Source organism: Macrobrachium rosenbergii, chromosome 44 (assembly GCF_040412425.1).
Source record: "Macrobrachium rosenbergii isolate ZJJX-2024 chromosome 44, ASM4041242v1, whole genome shotgun sequence".
NCBI lineage: Eukaryota > Metazoa > Arthropoda > Malacostraca > Decapoda > Palaemonidae > Macrobrachium > Macrobrachium rosenbergii.
Window position 1 is genome coordinate 14,765,388 of NC_089784.1, and position 24,679 is coordinate 14,790,066.

Here is a 24,679-nt window from a genome sequence, read left to right on the forward strand (position 1 = left end):
ATTGATTGTGATTAACTAAATAAAGGAAGTTTACGGGGAATCATCTTTAGACTGTGAAGGAAAGCATATATTGTTTTATATACATTAGATTTTACATATGGATGAATGAATTTAAAATATAGATGAGGATGGAAGTCAGAGGTGTGGAAATGTGGCAACACTGCCCCGGCGGCCCCTTGAACCTTCCAGTCGTTTTCAAACACCCGGGGACCGCGGAGTGAATATGGGCTTACGGTGGCCCGGGATTTTTTTTTTTTTTTAATATCTTTCTAATGGTACAGTGTTGTGCAACTTACAATTGCATAAATGTTTACAGCAGTTCTTCAAGAGAAAGTGTAGTGACATTTCACAGGTGAGCAAAGCATGCAGAATTTTATTTACCCATAATTTCGGCTAGGCAGATAATGTCTTGTTAGCAGTAGATATGGTGTCTTTGCTAATATATCTTATATTATCAGCATATTACTGTGGCACGTTAGTGCACTTGCGATTTCAGCTCTGAAATAAGGAAATCGTTAATCTTATATATGCAACATAATATAAAGTACAAAAGATCTTGCACGTTATTAAAAAGGCTTAATGATAAGTAGGCCCATAGGTTACTGGTTGTGTCAACTACAGTAGTCTCGTCTTTTAAACGTTACTGTGATGCATAAGAATACTTGCTGTGTTGTGGCAGTCTTAAAGAATTCTTTGCAGTAGGTAGGCCTGTAGGATACGGTCAGTCCCATCGATTTTCCAGTTTTAGATATGTTAGAGTAGTTTAAGAAATTCATTTTATCAAACGGTTTCTCAACGAAATTGCAAAACGAAACACTTGGTAAAAGTATTTCAGCACGACTTCCAGAAACCGTAGAAAAGAACGTTTATTACTCGATGCAAAGTAAAAACAGTTGTATTCTTGTGTAATAAATCCTAGTCTGATTTAAGTTTTCATCAGACGAAACGTCTCCTAGATTGGTGATAGCACGAAAATGGAGTTTGGTAGCGTAGGCTATACCCATGCCGTCTAACTGCTCACTGGTAAGGTGCTATGTCATTTAAACCTCATTCTAAGAACAACTTAACTTCGAATGTATAAGAATTTCTTTATGGTAAAAGTTATCGAATTATCATGGCAAGGAAAATAAATAGCCTTTAAGAATGGTAACAAGGAAAAGAATCATGGGCAGGCAAACGCTAGGCCTAGACCTATGCCTAATAATTCGGCAGATATATTGTGTTTTTTGTGCATCTTCAAGAACAATTTTCTTTCCAAATAAGTTAAAAATTACTTTCTCATGGTAGTCCATACTTAACAATTCTGAGTATCGTTCCAAATCCTTAGAATAACAAGAAACGACTTTGCTAAACTTCCGTTGTCTGTCTGCTAACTAGGAAGGCTCTGAGCATGGCGGGTAAAAATATTTTGCCAAGACTATTTTCAGAATTTTCACTAAACAATGCTCCCAAAGTACAAAAGCAGCTGAACATGCTAAATAAAATGTAGGTTAAACAAATATGATACTACCTTTACAGTGATGCCAATTATTGCTTGCCACTACATGTGCTTGGCGGTAGGTAGGCCTGGAAGCTATTATGTTTACTTGCTTTGTTTGATATCTATAACATTTATGTAAGAGGAAATGGTTATATATATATATATATATATATATATATATGTGTGTGTGTGTGTGTGTGTGTGTGTGTGTGTGTGTGTGTGTGTGTGTGTGTGTGTGTGTGTGTGTGTTGTCGGTCAGGTTGGGACGCCAAGGCGAGAGTGACATATCCATATGGAAAAGTCTAATAGTACAGCTGTATTTAAAATGATGGTAGTTTTAACAAACTTTATTTACTCTAAGCAGTTATATTGTGTGTATTATTATATTGTCCAATTATAAAATGCGAACATTGCGATCATGCGCCATTTGCATTCTGGTGATGTTTACATCCTGCAAATTAAGTAGCTGGTTGAGTTTTACAGACTTCATTGCCAAATTTGTCATCAAATGAAAACTGAGTACTATCGACATCGTTAATGCTAATAGTTGCCAGCTAAATGTGAAACATAATTCGGAGATGCATTTTATGTAAACTAACAAAACGAGGTTAACAAGTGCAGCTTGCTTATAAATACAGTCAAGCTGTGATTTTGCCGGTTTCGGCCATTGCTTTCGCCTAATCCAAGACGTTAAATTTAGTTTAATACATTCCTAAGAGTTTTTTTTATATTTTACTCATGAAAGTCATAATTTACAATTTGCATGTTTTTAACAATCGACGATAGTAACGCAACTCGTAATAAACATCGGCAAACAGTTGTTTCTCCTTGATACGGCTGTTTATGTCGATATGTACTTGCTGTTGTTTATGCCAGTGAAGTAGTAAACTGTCGTTAATTATAAGAAAGAATAATGAATTATCTGAAGAGCCATAATTCTGGTAAACCTGGATGAGTGTATGACGATCTGCATTTAGCCTACCGAACGTTTACTTCTAGGCAAAAGCTAACTTTTATGCAATTTGCATCATCAGATTATCAGTGGAATCTACCAACACTGAGGCAGGCATAGGAAACCTACTGAAAATGAAACTCGCAAATTAAGCATTGCCTATAGTCTCCTCGCACTAACCTGGCGGAGAAGCCCCTCCCACCATTGTAACTGCATAGCATGCAGGATTCGTCAGTATTGTATCTATTTCGAATTTAATCATTAACAAGCATACAAAATATAGCATATTATTACAAAAATCTTGATGTAATATATAAATTTCTATTCATTCTGCATAGTTGCTGTCACTGAAATACTTGTCATTGTATAAAAACACACGAAGAAAAAAAACGAGTGCAACTGTATGCAAAGAAAGGGGAGGCGTGCTGGTTAATGGAACAGCCATTGTTTTGGCGACAACACAAATAATTATTTTTACTGATTAACTAATCTTTAATTTGTATTTGAATTTATGTTTGGGTTTAATCGTAAGAGCAATACTCTTTGGTTTAAGGTGATCTAAAATTAATTTGCTATAGGACTACGTAAATTTTATGCTATTTTCGAGCTAATTGAAGAGGAAATATAAAAGCTATATAGTTTTTAATGTATTTATTGAGTAATAATCATACTGAACGGGAAATATATGTCGAAAAATCATATGTATGTATCTTTCCTGTATGCCAAGAAACATGTATTAAAATGACGTAACGTTAAAGTTATGATTTAAATGTGATTGTTAGCAAAAGAAGGCAATTAACGACATATTGGCCTATAGCCTACAGCTTCATAAACAAACCTCATAATATAATTGCTTAAATGTATAGTCGCATAAAACAAAGGGTAAATAAAGAAGAGATATAATTTTTTGGTTTATACAATTATTGAAACTAGACCCATACGAGGCTACCAATCGGCTCCTCCAGATTCAACCACTTAACCAAGAAATTTTAGTAAATAGCCTAACCGATCTGTGAACCGCAACTATCTCCAAGTACTCTAAATTCTAGCGATGATTTCTGAGCTTGATTACATATGGAATAAGCACTCTAGTTCAGCTCTGTGATAAAATCCTATACTGGTACTCAATATTGCCATTGGATAAAAAAAAAATATAATAATAAAATACAAAAAATAAATAAAACAAAACTGGATGGAAGAAAATGCTTCGTTTTAGACCAGTTTTTTTTTTTTTTTTTAACTTTATTTGTTTGGGGATATCCAACAATTTTCTGAAAGTTTACCCAACTTTGTTGAACTGGATCAAACCTTCCATTCCTAACCAACCATCTACGGACACGTGTGGCCTTTAACAACTGGATTGGAACTGGAGAGCGAGGGAAAATTATTAATAGACCTATACATGGGTAATACTTACCTGATCTTCCTCCTCCGATCGCTCATGACAAATATAAATATAAAAAGACACCTTTACTTTGTGTTAGATTACGCAGGAAATTAAATAGATAAATATATGAAGCTACGTACTGTAAGTATTTACCTTCAAATGGGATGAAAAATATCAGGAATTTGTTGACGTCAATGAAATCAGCTGATGAGGTGACAAGTGTAAGATTCCATATCCCGCCAAAACAATGGCTGTTTCATTAACCAGCACACTTCCCCTTTCTTTGCATACAGTTGCACTTTTTTCGTTTTTTTTTTTTTTTTTACAATTTTTCAGAAAGAAAGTCTTTCTATGCAGAAAGAATAGAAATTTGTACATTACATAAAGATTTTGTAATGATATGCTATATTTTGTATGCCTGTTATTGATTAAATTCGAAATAGATACAATACTGACGAACCCTGCAATCCATGCAGTTACTGTGGTGGGCGGGGCTTCTCCGACAGGTTAGTGCGAGGAGGCTATAGTGTAATCTAACGAAAATCCAATCGCTCAATGCACGACAAGCATGATGAAATGTCTTGGCGACAAAATTTTAAGGGTCGCATGATACAGGAGATCAGACGATACACGATTAAAAAGGGTGTACGGAGATTACAGTTTGTTGAATCTCTGTAGTTTTGAGTTCGTTACCGAATGATTTTGTTGCGTATAATATTTCCTAGTGTATTTATGGTGTTAATTTGATGGTTTTATGAACGCAGTGAGTGAATCAGCAGTGGGGCATGCGTTGGTGTAGTAATGGTGCAGCAGACGACGACTCAGTAGTTACTTTTGACTCGTAAGCCTCTTCTATGCCTTTGGGTTAATTGGAGTTACGGGAGAAGCCATTTTTTGTTGTTTTCCCCCTTTTTCTAGAATTATTTCGTTACTATTTTGGGCATAAGGGGAGCGAAAATTCAAGGTCAGAGAGGGGTCACACCCTTAAATAATTTAGACAAAATTTGGCACATGGTCATCATTTGACTCACCTTAGATAATATATAGGGTAAGTTTCAAACCATACCCCGTTCTCCTTCCGCTTCCCGTATCCCCCTTCACTTTGTAACTTATGTAGTAATTACTTGACCGATCTAGACAAAATCTGGCACGTGGCCATCATCAGACCCAACTTACATAATAGGGTAGGTTTCAAACTGTACCCCCTTCCCCTTCCTCCATCTCCTTTCCCTTTGTAACTTATGTGGTAACTGCTTGACCGATCTAAACAAAATTTGGCACGTGGTCATCATTTGACCTAACTTAGATAATAGGGTAGGTGTCAAACTGTACCCCCTTCCCCTTCCCCTTCCCCATCCCCATCCCCATCCCCCTTCCCCATCCCCCTTCCCCTTCCCCTTCCCCTTCCCTTTTTAACGTATGCAGTAACTGCTTGACAGATCTAGACAAAATTTGGCACTTGGCCACCATTTGACCCAACTTAGATAATGGGGTAGGTTTCAAACCCGTACCCTCTTCCCTTTCTAACTTACGTGGTAACTGCTTGACCGATCTAGACAAAATCTGGCTTGTGGTCATCATTTGACCCAACTTGGATAATAGGGTAAGTTTCAAACCACACCTCCTTCCCCTTCCTCTTCCCCTATCCCCCTTCTCCCTTCCCTTTGTGACTTATGTGGTAACTGCTTGCCCAATCTAGACAAAACTTGGCACGTGGCCATAATTTGGCTGAACTTAGATAATAGGGTAGGTTTCAAACCGTGCTCCTTTCTTCTTCCCCTTCCCCATCACCCTTCCCCCTTCCCTTTGTAACTTATGTGGTAACCACTTGACAGATCTAGACAAAATTTGGCACTTAGCCATCATTTGATCCATCTTAGATAATAGGGTAGGTTTCAAACTCGTACCCACTTCCCTTTCTCCTTCCCCCTTCTCTTTATAACCTATGTGGTAACTGCTTGACCGATCTAGACAAAATTTGGCATGTGGTCATCATTTGACCCATCTTAGATAATAGGGTAGGTTTCAAAGCATACCTCCTTCCCCTTCCCCTTCCCCCATCCCTCAGTAACTTATGTGGTAACAGCTTGACCGATCTCGACAAAATTTGGCACGTGGCCTTCATATGACCCAACTTAGATAATAGGGTAGGTTTCAAACCGTACCCACGTCCCCTTCCCCTTCCCCCATCCCCATTCGCCCTTCCCTTTGTAACTTGTGTGGTAATTGCTTGACCGATCTAGACAAACTTTGGCTCGTGGCTATTATTTGACCCAACTTAGATAATAGGGTAGGTTTCATACAGTACCCTATTACCCTTCTCCTTCCCCCATCCCCTTCCCCCTTCCCTTTGTAACTTATGTGGTAACCGCTTGACCAATCTAGACAAAATTTGGCATGTGGCCATCATCAGACCCAACTTAAATAGTAGGGTAGGTTTCAAACCCGTACCTTCTTCCCCTTCCCCTTCCCCTTCCCCCTTCCCCCTTATTTTGTAACCTATGTGGTACCCACTTGACCAGTCTAGACAAGTTTGGCATGTGGCCATCATTTGACCCAACTTAGATAGGGTAGGTTTCAAACCATACATCCTTCCCCTTCCCCTTTGTAACTTATGTGGTAACTGCTTGACCGATCCAGACAAAATTTGGCACGTGGCCATCATTTGACCCAACATAGATAATAGGATAGGTTTCAAACCGTACCCCCTTCCTCTTCACCTTCCCCCTTCCTTTTGTAACTTATGTGGTAAATAAACATCTACTGGCTTATCAGAGCTCATTTCATGTACTCGATACCACAGTAATTTATTATTGAAAATGCTTTTCCTTTCTTTTGATTAATAATTCTGTATCAAGGTTTGTGTTGAGGTTCAGTGGGGTGTGTGTTTAGGTTTCTGGAGGGTGTGCTTAAGTTTTAGTGGGGGTGTTTCAATTATGTGGTGGGGTGTTTAGGTTTAGTGGCGGGTAAATGGGACAGCCACCACAGTAATATCTGGATAAAATGAACAGTCACCACAGTAATACCTGGATAAAAGGGACACTCAGCACAGTAACACCAGGGGGACAGTCACCACAGTAATGTTTGGATAAAATAGACAGTCACCACAGTAATATCTGGATAAATGGGACACTCACCACAGTAATACCACTTGGATAAAAGGGACAGTCTGCACAGTAATACCTGGATAAATGGGACAGTCACCACAGTAATATCTGGATAAAATGGGCAGTTTCCACAGTAATGCCTAGATAAAAGAGACAGTCAGCACTGTAATATATGGATAAAAGGGGCAGACAGAGCAGTAATGCCTGGATAAATGGGACAGTCACCACAGTAATGTCTGTATAAAATAGACAGTCATCACAGTAATACCTGGATAAGAGGGACAGTCAGCACAGTAATATCTGGATAAGAGGGACCGGCAGTACAGTAATACCTGGATAAATTGGACAGTCACCACAGTAATACCTGGATAAGAGGGACAGTCACCACAGTAATGTCTGGATAGAATGGTGCAGCCAGCACAGTAATACCTGAATAAATAGGACATTCAGCACAGTTACACATGGGTAAATGGGACAGTCACCATAGTAATACCTGGATAAAAGGGACAGTTAGCACAGCAATACTTGTATAAATGGGAAAACCAGCAGATTAATACTTAGATAAAAGGGACAGTCACTGCAGTAACTGTTTGGATAAATGGCACAGTCACCACAGCAATATCTGATAAATGGGACAGTCAGCAAAGTAATGTTTGGATAAAAGGGACAGTTAGTACAGTAATTTCTGGATAAAAGGGACAGTCACCACAGTAATACCTGTATAAATGGGACGGTCAGCACAGTAATATTTGGACAAAAGGGACAGTTGGCACAGTAATACCTGGATAAAAGGGACAGTCAGTACAAGGAGGGTGCAGAAAATTTGTTCTGAGTGCTTAAGAGTTTTCCCCAGCAGCGCTGGATTACTCAGCTAGTATGTATATGTGTGTATGTATATATGTGTGTGTATATGTGTGTCTCTATGTTGAAAAAGAATATATAGAATTATTCATGTGTACTTATATATATATATATATATATATATATATATGTGTGTGTGTGTGTGTGTGTGTGTGTGTGTGTGTGTGTGTATGATACTGATTTCTGAACATAAATCAGCGTTTGAGCTTTTTTTTTGTGACAAGGAATATTTAGAATTACTTATTTGTATGCATATAGATTAATGATTGCTCAATATAAGTCAACATTTCATTTGTTGAAGAAAGAGCGTATGGCTATTTATAGTTATAGTTGTGTTCGTGACTGCGAATTGATGTTTGTATCTGAGACTCTTGTAAATAGTAACAAGTCAAAGGTTGAGTTTTTAATCCTGGGGTTTGATGGCCCTGACTTTATTTATCGTGGTAACATCCCACACGCGCAAGGTATAACTGTATACGCTAAGTCCGGACGGTATCATCAGAAAATTTTTGAGTGTAGTTGCCATAAGTTCTTTGTTTTAAAATTTTCAGTAAGTCCTACAGTGTTTACGTATTTGCTATTTACCGCAATCCAAATATCGACGATTCTATATGACTGTCTTTTGGACAGGATTAGTATGGCTCAGTCACAGGATTCAAAAGCTTCATTCGTTATTTGTGGAGACTGTAATGCAAAGCACGGTGAGGGGCTAAATACAAATTCTGCGTATCCTCTGAGTTTTTTTTCGCTAATTGATGAACCCACGCACATTTCTCGTAATAGATTATACCTCATATTCACAGATGGTTCCAGCTATTGTGAAGTCCCATGTCTGTGAACATATAGGCACTTCTGATCATTGCGCCATTGAGACGGGCATATCTGTCAGTCAGTACGAGTCTGTATCCCTAATTCCACCATTGGAAAAGCGGTCTGACTGAAATCCTGAAATCCAGAACCAGTTGGGATCGCATTATTGAAACTTGTCTGGCACTTAATATTTCAGTGGCTATATTAGATCCTGGTCCCAAGAAATTAAATGAAATGCTGATGGTTATTTCAATAAGATGTGTCCCTAGAAAATTCATCAAATTTAGGTCCGCCATGACCAGCCATGGTTTGATCATGCAGACTACCAGACAAACAGGCCAAATTCAACACATGAAACAAAGTCTTTCAAATGAAAATTACACCATATTTGTTGAGTCTTACCATGGCAATAATTCCTTGAATATTTCAGTGGCTCTATCTTTGGGTCGGGCTATTAGATCCTGATGCTTCATCGAACAAAGCTAAGCAATCGGCTGAGGATGTCCCTCTCCCTGAATAAATTTAGGTCTGATGTTGCCAGTTTTTATGTCGCAAATAAACCCCGAATATCAATGTGTGATGAAAAAAAAAAATCGAGTTTTTCTCTTATGAATCATTATTTCAAAGTAGTTCTTAGCTGCCTTACGATGAAATGTAATGGAAAAGATGTAGGAGCATAAGGAAGTTTGTTGCTGTAATGAAATTTATTAAATATTCGCAGCACTACGAAAAAAAACACTTCTTTTAAACAGTGAAATCTTTATTAAAACACAAAGATTATTACAGCTAGTTTACACTAAAATCATGCCTTGAAGCAAACAAAGATTTTTATTTACTAAATCCGGCACATAGAATGCAAGTAATTTTACTTTTACAACGAGATCATTCACAATTACTTAAAGAGGTTACTGTTTCCTTTACCCTGAAACCTTAACTGTTCAAAATAGTTTACAGAACACTTTTACCAACAGCCTCATCTGGACAGATGAAAATAGTTTTTCACTTGCATTGTAAATTATCTCGGTTACAAGCATTCGTTTTTGTGAGTCGTTTTCCTAAAATACAAAAATAATATCATTGGACTGTTGCATCTCTTCAAGGAAGATTCTTGCACAGTTTCTTTCGATCACGTAAAACACAAGGTTCTTCAGTCAGTTTACTTAATGAAAATACCAACCGCAATTACAAGAGTTTATCTATTATTTGCCAGTTTTCAAAAAGGAATAAAGAGCAACTTTCCAGTGAAAAAAGACATGATGATACCGAAGTTGTGAATTGGAAAGTCAACCAGACTGATCAGAACTTCACATCATTCACTTCAGGTACATGAATTCTTCTCCCTTGTGACGCCAGATAACTTATAATAAATCAGTCCTCTGCATCTCCAGAAAGAGTTATTCTTCCTCTGTCCAATGACTATTTTCGTGAAGGTCTGAGTCTGCTTTCGTTAGAAGAACACACTCAGAATGCTGATAAATGGAACTTATTAAACATCTTTATAACTGCATCTCTACTATGAGGTCCTAAAATTAATATCACTGTAATAATATTTTTCATAAAAAAAACTGATGTTTAAGTCATGAGTGTTGCCTTATATATACACTGGAACCTATATACTTCTGGTTTTAAAGCACTTAATTTTGGGAACCTGAAAATGAGGGATGATAGCGACAGTTTTCCATTGCATAAATGTTATTGTTGCAGCTTAAAGTTATAACTTGTTTTCAAAATAAGGCATTTTCTTAGTAATTATGAAAACCTCTGGAACACTTGCACAGACACAACGAACAGATATTTACAGTAGTGACAAGAAGAAAATAAAAAATAAAAAGGATACCTTTATGCAGTTGTGCATCTATACACATACTATGTACATATTTGAATTAATAGTGTTTGTACCTTATGGATAAGAATTAAAAAAGAAATACTTATCACTGGAGCAATATCTCTAACGAGATACATCAGGGGCTATTACTACTAATCATAACTGCTATTACTACAAAAACTACAACTAAACTAATTCGATTATGTAAATGCAACGTGAATCAATTATATTACAATGTGAACAGTATAACAGGTAATGTAATGGCAGTAATAAAGGAATCAAGTAAATCATGTTTTCTCATTCCACTGTTAATAGCTGCAATACCTACTCAAACGAGTACACAATGATTGAATCAATAGAAAAGTCATATTATTAGGAAACGTTGTAGATATGTTGCATATGTAAATGCCCAATGTGAATCAATGTAATGCCTTACGTATAATGAGTTCGTTTATTTTATTTACTCTCAAACGAGTACAGAATGGTTGTATCAGTAAAAAATGTCGCTTACTTTCTATTAAACAATGATATGCATACATATACACATACTCTTATTTAATGTGCATATTTTGTGTGCTTATGTATATATCAACATGCACATCCATATAAGATTCACGCATACTATATATATATATATATATATATATATATATATATATATATATATATATATATATATATATATATATATATGTGTGTGTGTGTGTGTGTGTGTGTGTAATGTGTACGTGAATCTTTTATGAATGTGCATGTTGATATATACGTACGCACACAAAATATTAACGTCAAACAAGAGTATATGTACATGTATGCATATCAGTGTCTAATAAAAAAGTAAGCGACATTTTTTATTGATTCAATCATTCTGTACTCGTTTGAGTGTAAATAAAATAAATGCTTTCATATACGTAAGGTATTACATTGATCCGCACTGGTTATTTACATATGGAACATATCTACAGTGTTTCCTAATAATATGACTTTTCTACGATAATCTGAAGAATAAGGGCTTGATGATTAAGGCAAAAACGGTAATGATGATGATTTATGAAATTTAGACTGTCAAGCCAAGCACAGGGGCGCTTTTCGGGTACTGAGCGCTTAAGGCAGTGAAAAGAGGGAGTTGGAGTGATTGGATCCAGAAAATAGGGGAGATGAAGAACAAGGATCTCAATGTGGAGCTGGGTGAAAACCCCACAGTTGCACTAAGAAGTTATTGCAAGAGAGGTTGGGCAGCAAGACTGAAGACAGAAAGTAAGAACGTAGGTAAAGTAGAGTCCTAAGAAATGGGTTTAGCCAGGGGACGATGGGACGCTGCAGAAGTCCTCTAGTAATGCCTACAGTGCACCGCGTGAGGTGAACTGACAGCACTACCCTCCTACGGAAGAAAAGAACCGCAAAAAGTGTTTGATAAGTGACTACAGGTGGAAAAGTTATTCCACAAAATGATGCTACATGGCAATTTGGGAAATTCATTTTATTTCTAACAATAATGTTGGGACTCAACAGTGAGGTAGTTTTGCAATCAATCAGTCCTGAGAATTTGTATGCTTTTAATGCATATTTGGTTGCGTTATACTAGACCTAGAGAAGAGTTTTATTACTTACGTATACGTTAGTAAAAAAGCTTAATATTCGACCTAATCATGTTGCATAGTACTGTTAACCTTAGAGAGGGTGACATATCAGTTACGAATATAAAATAGGGAAATTTAATATAAATTATCATCAATCGTTGCGAATGAGTGTATTATTAAACACTTATTTCTCTGTATTTTTCAGATTGATTTCCACGATGATAATTCTACAGCACCAAAAAGAGTCTTGTTTTCAGTAACTGCATTGTAAGTATAATTTGTCTGGTTAGTATTTGTAAATTACTTTGGAACGTTGTGAACAGAATTAGATATTCTTTAAATTAACTACAAGCCTCTCTCTCTCTCTCTCTCTCTCTCTCTCTCTCTCTCTCTCTCTCTCTCTCTCTCTCTCTCTCTCTCTCTCTCTCTCTCTCTCCCTAGCCTCTATCACTGAAAAAAAAAACATAATTTAGATATGAACCGAACCGGAAATGAGATACGTACAAGTTACCAATTTATCAAAACCACCATTTTAGCTTTTTTATGACACCATTACAGGATATGAATTTTCCTTTCGAGCTTCTTCCTGTCTGCAAGTGCTAGCGTTGGCAGAAATTCTCCTGACGTGTTGTAGCATCTTGCCGTCATGTATTTCACCAGATAACCAATATTAGTAGGTGAACTCAGCGATTAATTGGCTGGGGGTTATCTGGCGACGTGACTGTCGTGATGCACCAGATGGACATTATCAGTGGCTGAAAACAGCGACACAGAGGCACCTGATGCGATAATCAATGGGTCATAATAAAAGGTCCGAAGGCCAAAAGAAGTGATGTTGGAACCAGTATCAATAACGTATTCACTAGCTACTCGTTGCAAAGCCTGGCGCCAGTACCAAAGGATGCCAGGCGAATTGCCTCGGTGACATCGTTCTACAAGGAATGTAGCGAATGGCTCTAGATTCGCAAGAGGCTGCTCTCTCTTGGTTTGTTCTGGACATCTGTCAGTGGCAACCGGAGGCGAAGTTTTTTCCAGAAGAGCTGTTCGTCGTCTCCTTTGAAGAAGACTCGCACCCATTTTGTCAAGCAAGTCTGAAAATGTTAGAAGTGGACTGGTTACAAAGCGTGAGCAGTTGTCAGTATTCATAAATAGCACTTTAAGTAAAGTTTTTAGTTAAGTGCATTTGAGCTGGAATTCCAATTGTCTGATTTTACATAAACTGTGTTAAGGTATCAGTTTTTTCTTTTCTAAGATGAATGGAATTAGTGCCATTAATTAAAAATACGCCACATACAATTCGAAATAAAGGTGAAGTACGTTCATAAGTTTGCTGTAATCTCAAGTTAAAGTATCAGTTTAAATTACTTACCCTATTACCATATCCTTCCTGGGATGAATTTACATACGACACCATGGGCGTGGTCGAACATGGCGTCTCGGGCGGGCTCTCCTCATCCACGTCTACGTCTTTTTTAAGAACAAAGTTGAGGGGCATTCTGTAGTTTGCTTTATTCCGTCCTTCATCTATTTCTCTTGCTTCTTTAGACTTTATTCCTATATTTCCCCTCCCACCACCGTCTCCCTCCATAAGGTCTTCTGACGGAGACGTGACCAAGCCTACATTTGCCCCAATGATCATGTTCTTAAGTTTCTGATCTTTAGGAGATTTCGATTTCTGATCTTTGGGGGACTTCGATCTCGACCTCACGGTGCAGTTTTCGTGCGGCCTAAGCAACCTTGAGTCCATCAGTGTCATTTCCGCTAACGATTTAAGATCGTCGCACTTGACACTTTGGTTATCGTAAGCGTCTTTTTTCAAACGCCTCTGTCCGCAGGACACCGGAACCTTGATGCTTTCGGACTTCAGCTGTTTGATGATGTTAATGACCTTCTGCTGATTCCCTTTGCCTTGTTTACCTTTGATAGGCTTTGTGAGAGAAAGAGAAAATAAACAAGTTTATAAGAAATGGACTGCCTGTTTTCCCTCCAATATATATACAGTGTATACCTGAAAAACTTTATGTATGACTCAGTGACTTACTTGAAACTATTCTCCGTTTCTCTCTAAAACATCTTGTGACTGAATCATAAACATAACTAAAGTTGTTCTTAGAATTTTATGAAACAGTCATTGACATTCTCGTCGTCATACCTAATATATCCTATGATTTATTCAGAAGTTTAATATCTGAAAACCACTCAGCAAAATTTGAAGTAGTCAATATTCAGTCTCTAATTTGTGGCACATGGGGAATCTTGCTGATATCATGAGATTGTTTCAACGACTACAGTCTCCATTTTTTTCTGACAAATATTTGGCAGCTTATTAACCACCATCTTTGTTCCCAGACACCTCATTCGTTCGATATCATACGAATTCTTGTTTATTTATGAATCATTCTTTACGTCTTTTTTAAATAAAATAGTCATTTAAATTTCACTAAATATTATGGTATAATATGAAACTTAAATCTCCCTCTCTTTTCACCTGGATGGTAATTTCTCTCTCTCTCTCTCTCTCTCTCTCTCTCTCTCTCTCTCTCTCTCTCTCTCTCTCTCTCTCTCTCTCTCTCTCTCCTTACCTGTCTGGTAATTTATCTCTCTCTCGCTTTACCTGTCTAGGAATTTAGTCAGTCTCTCTCTCTCTCTCTCTCTCTCTCTCTCTCTCTCTCTCTCTCTCTCTCTCTCTCCTGTCTGGTAATTTATCTCTCTCTCTAGGTCAGTAATTTATCCATCTTTCTTTCTCTCCTTTACCTGTCTGGTAATCCATCTTTCTCTCTCTCTCTCTCTCTCTCTCTCTCTCTCTCTCTCTCTCTCTCTCTCTCTCTCTCTCTCTCTCTCTATCTCTCTCTCTCCTGTCTAGGAATTTAGTCAGTCTCTCTCTCTCTCTCTTCTCTCTCTCTCTCTCTCTCTCTTCTCTCTCCTGTCTGGGTTTACCTGTTTACCTGTCTAGTCTTTAGCTCTCTCTCTCTCTCTCTCTCTCTCTCTCTCTCTCTCTCTCTCTCTCTCTCTCTCTCTAATTTATCCATCTTTCTTTCTCTCCTTTACCTTCTTTCCATCTTCTCTCTCTCTCTCTCTCTCTCTCTCTCTCTCTCTCTCTCTCTCTCTCTCTCTCGTCAGGGAGGCAAGCTTACCTCTAAGATAACTGGAAACATTTTCCTCGAAGGTATATGTTTAAATAGGGCATCAGATGCGTGAATAATGGCGTATAGACTCGCCGTGTCCTCGATTATGCATGGTGTCACGATTATCATAACACATTTACACTTCTCCACGACGTCCGCAATAGAGCAAATAGAGTCTGAAAGAAAGGGCAGAAAAGAATACGTCAGTTATCGCTATGGGAAAATGGCCTACTTAGCTGAAAATGGAAGAATGGGCAGATAGCAACTCTATCGCAAGATTAAAATGGCATCAACAGAGACAGACATCAGAGACCCACTTTCGATATTTTGCCATGATGAACAACCAAAGATTTATCATGCAATTTCTTGAACAATAAATTATGGAGTCATATTAGTATGTTGCGAATTTTAAAGATCATGAAACACTATACATATAACCAAGAACCAAGGCGAAATGTTAGCAATCACCATAAAAAGACAGCAATTCAAAAAACATATCTTTAGTCTAATATGAATTTTGGGAAAAAAAGTGGCTAGTGTACAATCTGGAAAGCTCCAGTAATTAAGTTGTAAAGCCTTTTTTCTCATTGCTGTTGTTTACTAATACTTGAATTATTAGGGCCTTACAAGTGTAGAGACATCTGTCCATTGATCACTGAACGCATGCACTATCTATTCAATTTCTTTTTGTGTACTTTTGTGTTTATAACATTCTTCTCCCCCCCCCCTCTTAAAACAGGTCTATCACATCCTCAGGGATTCAGCCTAACACTTTTATGCCAGCCAAAAATGGAAAGGTCCCCATAGATATTTAATTTTGTTTACGGTGTTAATAACAGGCATCCATAACTGTTAATTTAATTGTGGCAAGGTAAAAGATGTGGGTGGTTGCCATAACAAAATTTCAGTTTTAAGGCCATCTTAAAGGCAACTAAAAGACCACGTGGTAATTTTATAGCTTTGTCTGTTAGGATGAAACCGGCACTTTTCGACTGAATCTTTCAGTTAGAAAACCTTACTTTTCATTAACTAGTACATCTTTTTTTATTGATATTTGATAACGGTTAAAATGACACTGAACATGAGTTTTAAAGAGTCTGAGACGATTTAAGGCAAAAATTGCCCTTTTTCATAGTAATCCCATTGATTTTATTATTTCCATTCTGACAGCCTTGCATCATGAAACGTGATGTTGATGCTGCGAGGAAGCTTGTCAAACAGCTCGAAAGGTACGATGTGTTAAGAGTGCACAATGCTGCATCACCAGAACCAGAAGGAGATGAAGGCGAGTATAGGGATGCCACACTTCTCTCACTCGCAACAAAATACACTGCACGAGATGTGGCCAGTGATCTCCTTACAGTAGAAGCTCAAAAATATCAAAGAGTTATTGGTAGGTGGAGGGACTGGGAGTATATCTTCAGGAATAACTTTAGATATAGTAGGATGCCACTAAATGCAACTGTTCTTGAGATGCAGTGCATTAATATCCAAAATAAGCAAATATGCAGTGGAAAAAGCAGTAGGGATCATGGCTTTGCTCAGTAACATTCCGCTAAATAATACGCTGATATTTTATGGTATAAAAACACATAATTTAGAATCTCAGCGAGCAAGTCAGATTTTCCGCAGCGCCACAGCATCTTAGTCACAGAATTATCGAAACTATGCACGTAAGTCCGTCAAGTTTACCATTAATCCTCAGATAAAACAAGTAAAAAATGCGCCGAAGTTTCTTCGGCGCATTCAAGTTTTCTGTACAACTGCTGCAGCGTATAATCAAGGCCACCGAAAATAGAGCTCTCTTTCGGTGGTCTCGGTGTAATGCTGTATGAGCCGCGATCCATGAAACTTTAACCACGGCCCGGTGGTGGCCTATCCTATTTCGTTGCCAGAAGCGCGATTATGGCTAACTTAACCTCAAATAAAATAAAACGTATTGAGACTACAGGGCTGCAATTTGGTATGTTTGATGATTGGAGGGTGTATGATCAACATGCCAATTTGCATCTATCTAGCTTCAGAGGTTTTTAAGATCTGAGGGCGGACAGAAAAAGTGAGAACAAGAAAAAAAGTGCGGACGGAACGGACAAAGCCGGCAGAATAGTTTTCTTGTACAGAAAACTAAAAGAACGGAACTTATGAGGGGGTAACGGAAGGTGCTAGATTTCTCGTTAAAATATAATCATTACAAAAGGGAAGAAATATTCTCGGAGTCGAAGCTCAGAAATACTTGTTATGGAATAATGGGGATCAAGATCCCTGACTATGAAATATAGCAGCGCGGGTCCTGTCCTGGGAAAATGTTAGTGAATGCGGGAAAATGTGAAGGTTTTGGCTGTAATCTCCGAGGGAAAATCATTTTCTATAACGGAATTAACGCTCAGTTGATGTGACGTGCAAATAACAGGAAAAAGCAGCGAGACAAAAGCATTCACACGTAGAAAAATTCAAGAGAGTAAATTTCAAATTCGCTTAGCTGTAGAAAATGACAACGGCTAACGGCAAGATACAGTCTGAGTCTTCCATACTGGTATTAGATAAAAAAAAAAAAATGCTGAAATAGGCAAAAAAAATATTATCAAAATTTACGTTGAGAATTAATCAGTTTATCATAATTGTTATTATTATTAATCAAAATACCAGCATTATTATCAAGGGAGGATAATTCTTTTTATGCTTGTCATCAATTAAGCATTAACCGGATAACATGCTTCTATTACATTAATTATTTTTATTTGTCACTGATGTATACGCATTATAATTTGGAAACGACTTTGGCTAGAAAGAGCCAATAGTGATAAAAATTCGGAACATTCACATAGGACTTTTTTACCAGAAGCTGACTTCCGGAATATTTCCGATGTTTATATAATATTAATCAATTGATTGATTATTGATTTTCAGCGATAAACACACACACACACCCGAATTCGAGTTTTAGGGGAACTAGGCAGCCAGCATGCAAGGCCACTTAACCCCTCAACCTCCCTCCCTACTCTCACCCCTACCCTACCCTAATACCCACGCCATCCCTACCCATGCCGCTGTCACCAAACTCCTAAGATCTATCTCAGTTTTCAGTGGTAGTCACAAGACTGGTTGATTGTAAATTATCTGGCGTTACGATTCCCAAGGTCACTGATATAACTTAGGTTCCAGTGACGTAATTTCACCGTGACAGTCACTAAGTGAACAACAAGGGGGCCTGGGATTAAGAAAGGTATATATATATATATATATATATATATATATATATATATATATATATATATATATATATATATATATATATATATATATATATATATATATATATACACATACACACACACACACACACATATATATATATATATACACACCCTCAAGGAACAAGGGAAACGAAGACCCACGTTATCACAAATTTATTTGCCGACGGTTTATAACACTTGTCACATTTTCAGGAATGAAAAATGATTTGTACCATAGTTAGAATCCCGGTATTGAAAGATTAAAAGTTCACAAAAATGGCAATGCAGCGTTAAAAATAGATACATAAATAAACATGAAAAACAAAAGTAATAGGTCAGGGGAACACAGACACAGACTCACCGGGTGGAAAGAATTGTACTAAAAGTGTACCCTTGCCCTATAACTTTCATTTTTTATGCTTATTTATGCATTTATTTTCAACGCTGCACTGCAGTTTTTTTTTTTTTATGCTGGGATTCTAACTGTTGTGCAATTTATTTTTCAGCCTTGAAAATGCGACAAGTGTCGTCAAACGTCGGCAAAAACATTTATAAGAATGGAGGTTTTCGTTTCCCCTGTTCCTTGAAGGCGTGTATGTTCTGACTGTGGTCACCTTTTTCGTACGAATCGTTCAGAGGACGAAGCCCTTATTAAAATTCTCCTTGGATGTTAGCAATTCCGAAGGTATATTGAATTATCAAACGATATTTATGCCTTGTTATTCGTAAATAAAAAAAAAAAGTTACACGCTCATGTGACAAGAATACATACGTACAGACATACATATGTATATTGTATATATATATATATATATATATATATATATATATATATATATATATATATATATATATACATACATACATATATATATATATGTAATATATATAGAGAGAGACAGAGACATACAGACAGACAGAGTGAGAGAGAGATTATTTGCCTTTATCGCACAGCTCAAACAGGGCTTGGAAAACCCGCTTCAATTTTTCACCTTGGGTGGTGTCCCAACTCGACGTAGTCCTCACTTATTCAGAGCCTCCACGCTTATCAAACTTCATATTAGAACAGAAGCGTCTTTAATTATTATCACTATCTGACACATCGAGAGTTTTATCGTGGCTCTCTCTCTCTCTCTCCTTTTGGTTTTCGTTCTAGCAGTTGATGCTTAGTTTTTTTAAGTGACATTCTCAATATCTTCTCATTCTTCTGATCATTACCAGATTTGCTTCGCTTCTGTTCTTTTAACCTTCAACATACAGCGAGAAGTCCAGCAATTTGAATAATGTATCAGCCTGTCTTTTATGGAATTGTTACTGCTTTGTTTTTTTTTTTTTTTTTTTTTTTTTTTTTTTTGACAGAAATGCTCGATATTCTTTCGAACGTTTTCTTTGTATACTTGTTCATCACGAACATTCTTTAAAAAAACAAAAAGTTAAAAATACCGGTTTTGGTCATTGCACCACCAGTTTAATAATGTGGCAGTGTGACACCAAAACTTGCCAGGAACGAGGACATCTCAAGGATATTTGAACTCAGAAAAAAAAAGAGGTCTTATATTACATTTAACACTTATCTCTGTCAGTGAAAAACACTTCTAAGCCCGCTTTGCTCCTTAGAATCTCATATCTCCTTTTATTTATTGTGGCATCGTCACAGAATGAATAATATAAGATTCAGGAAGGATGAGGGTTTTACTAACATGCTGATGGAAAAGTAGCGTACGCCGAGGCATAATTAATGATAGGTTGAGAAGACTGATATAATTTTCAATTTCTCTCTCTCTCTCTCTCTCTCTCTCTCTCTCTCTCTCTCTCTCTCTCTCTCTCTCTCTCATATGTTATCTAACACATATCAGTGAATTAACTAGAAAACATTTTAGTTTATCATTTAGCCTTTTTACATTGTTTTCAAAGTTTCTCATTACTTTTGTTGTTCTAAGTCTAAGGTATCACATTCCCTTTGTCTGCTGTTGTCCTTCTTATTGGTTAATGTGGGGCTGTTTGTTGGTTTATATCTAGTGCGTTACATAATCGAAAAAACTGAGACGCCTTCACTGTCGCAAGATAATCAAATCTTTGCTCACTATAGATGATGTCATTTGTAGTATAGGCTGTTCGTTACCAGATCTCTCAAAAAAGTTGGTTTGAAGTATTCACAGTTTCCAAGTGAGAAATGTAAATTTGTATTTAGTGTTGGTCACCATTTTTTTTTATTGGGGCGAGGGGGCGCTTACTGTTCCTCTTCATGTGGGATAACTTCAGGCCAGGGCAGCTGAAGATTCCGAGTGTCACTCTTTCGTAAGGATCACAGAGCATAACCCCTCTTACAATAACGCTTTTTAATGCCTTTATTTCCCCCAGGAGGGTTTTTAGTATGACATCTTATGGTTGATTACGCTTATCTTTAACTAGTCCTCATTGCTAACTGTGGTCTAGTTACTAAATTTTCCTGATGCCCATGGTTAACTGACAGCCCCGTTCACATAGGCAGACACGAACGAACGTTTCCAGGAGTCGTTGAGTTCTCCTATGGTCTTCAGGCATCTTCCAACATCATTCTTTGATGTCTGGTTATTTAGTTGGCACCTGCCTTTATAAAAACAAAATTCTACTATATTCAACAAACGACAACAACGAAATTACTGCCATTAAAAATATTGGAGATCCCGACAATTTTAGAATGATTACTTTTAACGTTTACTTTGACAGAAATGACATGCGGAATTATTCACAGTCACCTACAAAAATGCACCTTTTAGCTGATTTTGCATGACACCACTTTTGTTCGGGTAGCCTAGAAGGCAAAATATTAAGAACTTCCATACATTAACTAGTTAGAGAATAATCATAAAACATGAGAACATTTGTAGCTGCTAAAATATGTCAAACAGAAAAGCTTCCTCCATTGCCACTCTAAGTAGAGAGCCAGTGGAAACAAATCCCAAACATGTTGTTTTTATTTCTAAATTATGTGATAACAGTACTGAAATTCAGTAGAACATTCGACTTCATATATTTAGACTTTAGAAATGGTTCAAACCCAAAATATAGTTCACCCTTAAAATCGTCGAAGAAAACTATTCTTGTCCATTTTCTGTTATCCTTTATCCAATGGTTCCGTTTAAATACAAATAAGGTTGTCTGAGATAGATCATTAAAGCAGTAAATACAAAGAATAAGAAAATCGCATAGACTTTCCAGATACCACAAAAAATCATGTAGCAGTCCTGTAAATCAAGCGTTTAACGCATTTCATCGCCATACTAACGATCTCGCTAAACTTAAATAATGAATATCTGACCAAAGCGAATATTATTATGGCTGATTACGAGTCCACCCCATACTAAAACACGACCCGTACAGAATTCAAACTATCCTAGGCTTAGTTTACACTCAGAATTCAACGTCTGAATTTGTGCGAGAGCCGACCGTACGATCAAAGTCCGGGTTTTACATCTCTACTGCAATCAGTCAATCGAAGGACCATCAATGCGAATAAATTTACACAAAGCAAATCGGTGCATGGTATTGAGGTTACAGAAATTTACGCTTTTGTATATTCTTCCTTCTAATGTAGTGTATTGGTGCCGTAAAAAAATACATAATGATATACTGAATTTGTAAGCCATTGCTCTAACTCGTATGATTGTTCTACAACTGATGGTACGTGTTGATTTTAACTGTTTATTTCTCAGCAGGTCAGCAGCTTGTTTTGAGCAAATGAATACAATGTCGAAAAAAAAGATAAAAAATTAAGCTTTCATGTACCATAAAGCATTGCTAAATCCAAAAGAAATTTTTACTAATTTCATCCTAGTATCACAAGTTGTCGTTTTTTACATTGTACGAAGTTATGATAATGATTTAAGTTCGTGTCAAAAACGTGTTTGAGTTATTCTTGATGCTGATAAACAGTTGAATGGTACAGAACAGAAGTGCGCTTTAATAAGTAAAAAGTAATAACGTAAAAACTATCTGTGTTTCGTGTAATGGATACTGGCAAAGTTTATACCTTGAAAGTCTATATGCCCAGCATTAATATAATACAGGCAATACATGTGTGAATTGTCAGGTAACCGATAAGGATGTATACAGTAGTGTGACAATTGAAACCCCTTTCGCGCTTGTGTTCAGCCGGTAAGGTGTATTCGGTTCTCATTCATTAACATTCAAGTATCCTTAAAGTTCGTAAACATATACCTTTGGTACTAGAAGCTGAGCTTAAAGAACATCAGTTTTGTGCAACGTTTAGAAATTACGATATAGATGTGATTTCAGTTACGAAGATAGTAAGTAATGAAATGCGTTCAAACCCCTTTAAATGTCAAGTCTGATGCCATTAATAGCAATTTACATCATGTAAGAATCCAACTTGTACCACAAAATTTAAAGTAAAAGTAAGCTTTGAAATAACGGTTCTTTAGGATAGGATATTTAAAAAAAAAAAAAAAAAAAAAAAAAGCAAACTGCTAAATATTGGTCTTCCAAATGAGTTTTAGATATATTCCAGTAACGTTTAAAATCAGTGAGGAAAACATTATTAAGCACTGACAGCTGCAACATTATTAAGCACGACAGCTGCAACATTATTAAGCACGACAGCTGCTACATAATGATAAGCCTTGCTGACTGGACGTGATTACAGTCTAATATACCTCTGGCTTTACTACAACAGAGAGACAAAGTCACACAAGTCAAGATGGAGTTACCACTGTGCTGATAGAAATATGTATTTTTTTTTTTTACTTTGCCCCCATGGCACTTGGGCTCTCTGTTACCTACGGCTTTTTACTTTAAAAAATATTCAATTTTGATAGTTGTATAGCCGGATGGAAGTATGACTTAATACGTTTAATTACATTTCAGTTATATGTTCACTGAATTTAAGGCTGTTGAGGGTTTTCCATATGTGGTGGCCTAATCTCGCTTGATATGCCCGCCACCTGACCTTGGCCATTGTGTTCAAGGTCAGAATGTGCAGATCAAGTCCAAAAGAGCCAAAATCAAGTCCAAAAGAGTCAAAACGTACCGAGGGTAAGGCCAAGGCCAGATGGGCACAGCTTCGAGACTTCCAATATCTCAACATGTTTATGTATGGATATATATATATATATATATATATATATATATATATATATATATATATATATATATATATATATATATATATATATATAGGAAGATTCGAACAGCACATTCTGTAGAAAAATGGGATTAAGGTCGTACGGAGAAGAAAAAGAAGATCTAGTCAGACAGTCAAGCGCCTAATACGAATCCTTACGACTTCCGCAAATGCCATTGTTCTTGTTATATCATTCATTCCTGCCAGGGATGTCGTTTGCATTCATGTCATTTTCAAATCTTGCCAAGTAATACGGAAAGGAACAAACAACATCCGTCAAGATACAGTTAACGGAAATAAAAGAAATCAGCCTAAGTGTCTTCAGCCAGGTCATCCCCTGCAACCTTTGCACAAACTCCTTTGCTTCTTTTGCTATTCCAGTCCCATTGGGCTAATTTGAGACGTGACCTCTCGGTCTCCAAGCAGTTGTCAACGTTACGCTCACGCACTGTGACTTATTGGCTCTTTAATATCACTTAGCTTCAACCCCAGGCTCAACACTCCTCTTTTATTCAGTCTAATGGCGGGCGTAATGTGGGAGATAGCTTCCAGAATTTCTTCTGCTGGAACATTGACATTTGCCTCTTTAATTTTGAGATGCAACAAAGTCTTATCAAAGATATTTGTTTTTTAGTCATAGAAAGTCTAATAGGACTTATTGATAATGAAACATATTCTATCAGTCATCTACAATCGTAATATAACTAGATAATTACCTTCGCCTCCTAGCATGTCACGGTCGGGGAAGTAACATTTATAGTGGTATTGTTTCTCGAGTTTCGGGACTAGAACCTTCCATACCCAGGTCAAGGATGAAGGCCCGTGCACTATCAGGACGTCGTAGAGTATTCCGTCTCCTGAAAGTGAAAAGAAAAAAAATCAACTGTATGTATGAAAATATTTCTAATACAGTAAAGTTCATTTATAACGTACAGGCCTGTAACGAATTCAGGCTTATAAGAATGAAAGTGAAATCCCCGGTCCCAATTCAAATAAATGAACTTAAAATTGTAAGTATGTAACGAATTCTTTATTACGAAATCAGGTATATAACGAACTATTGTACGTCCCGGTGACAGTTTTATTGGTAAAAAATACCTGTTGAAACGAAGTGATAGTTTTATTGTTAAACAAACATCAGTCACCTGTTATCCCAGAGAACTGTTATCACTTTGTTCTTAATTTTGCCTCTGTCAGGTA

General features: G+C 37.0%; 2 protein-coding genes across 3 annotated transcripts in view; one reads left to right on the top strand and one right to left on the bottom strand.

Moving 5' to 3' along the window:
• Window positions 1-185: 185 nt before the first annotated feature.
• The window catches only part of LOC136829354 (X-linked interleukin-1 receptor accessory protein-like 2), a 99,584-nt gene continuing 75,090 nt past the window's right edge, over window positions 186-24,679 (top strand). Inside the window, exons 1-2 of the mRNA XM_067087781.1 lie at window positions 186-352; window positions 12,205-12,266. The gene's annotated coding sequence lies outside the window, so the exon portion shown is untranslated. The remainder of the gene's footprint in view (window positions 353-12,204; window positions 12,267-24,679) is intronic.
• The window catches only part of LOC136829353 (X-linked interleukin-1 receptor accessory protein-like 2), a 56,993-nt gene continuing 44,272 nt past the window's right edge, over window positions 11,959-24,679 (bottom strand). The window contains exons 8-11 of one of the 2 annotated variants that reach the window (XM_067087777.1): window positions 24,196-24,336; window positions 15,134-15,300; window positions 13,369-13,926; window positions 11,959-13,090 (exon numbers count right to left, since the gene is read on the bottom strand). In XM_067087777.1, coding sequence (XP_066943878.1) covers window positions 12,956-13,090; window positions 13,369-13,926; window positions 15,134-15,300; window positions 24,196-24,336 — 1,001 coding nt within the window. In that variant the 3' untranslated portion in view covers window positions 11,959-12,955. The remainder of the gene's footprint in view (window positions 13,091-13,368; window positions 13,927-15,133; window positions 15,301-24,195; window positions 24,337-24,679) is intronic. The other variant, XM_067087776.1, reaches the window with a different exon arrangement.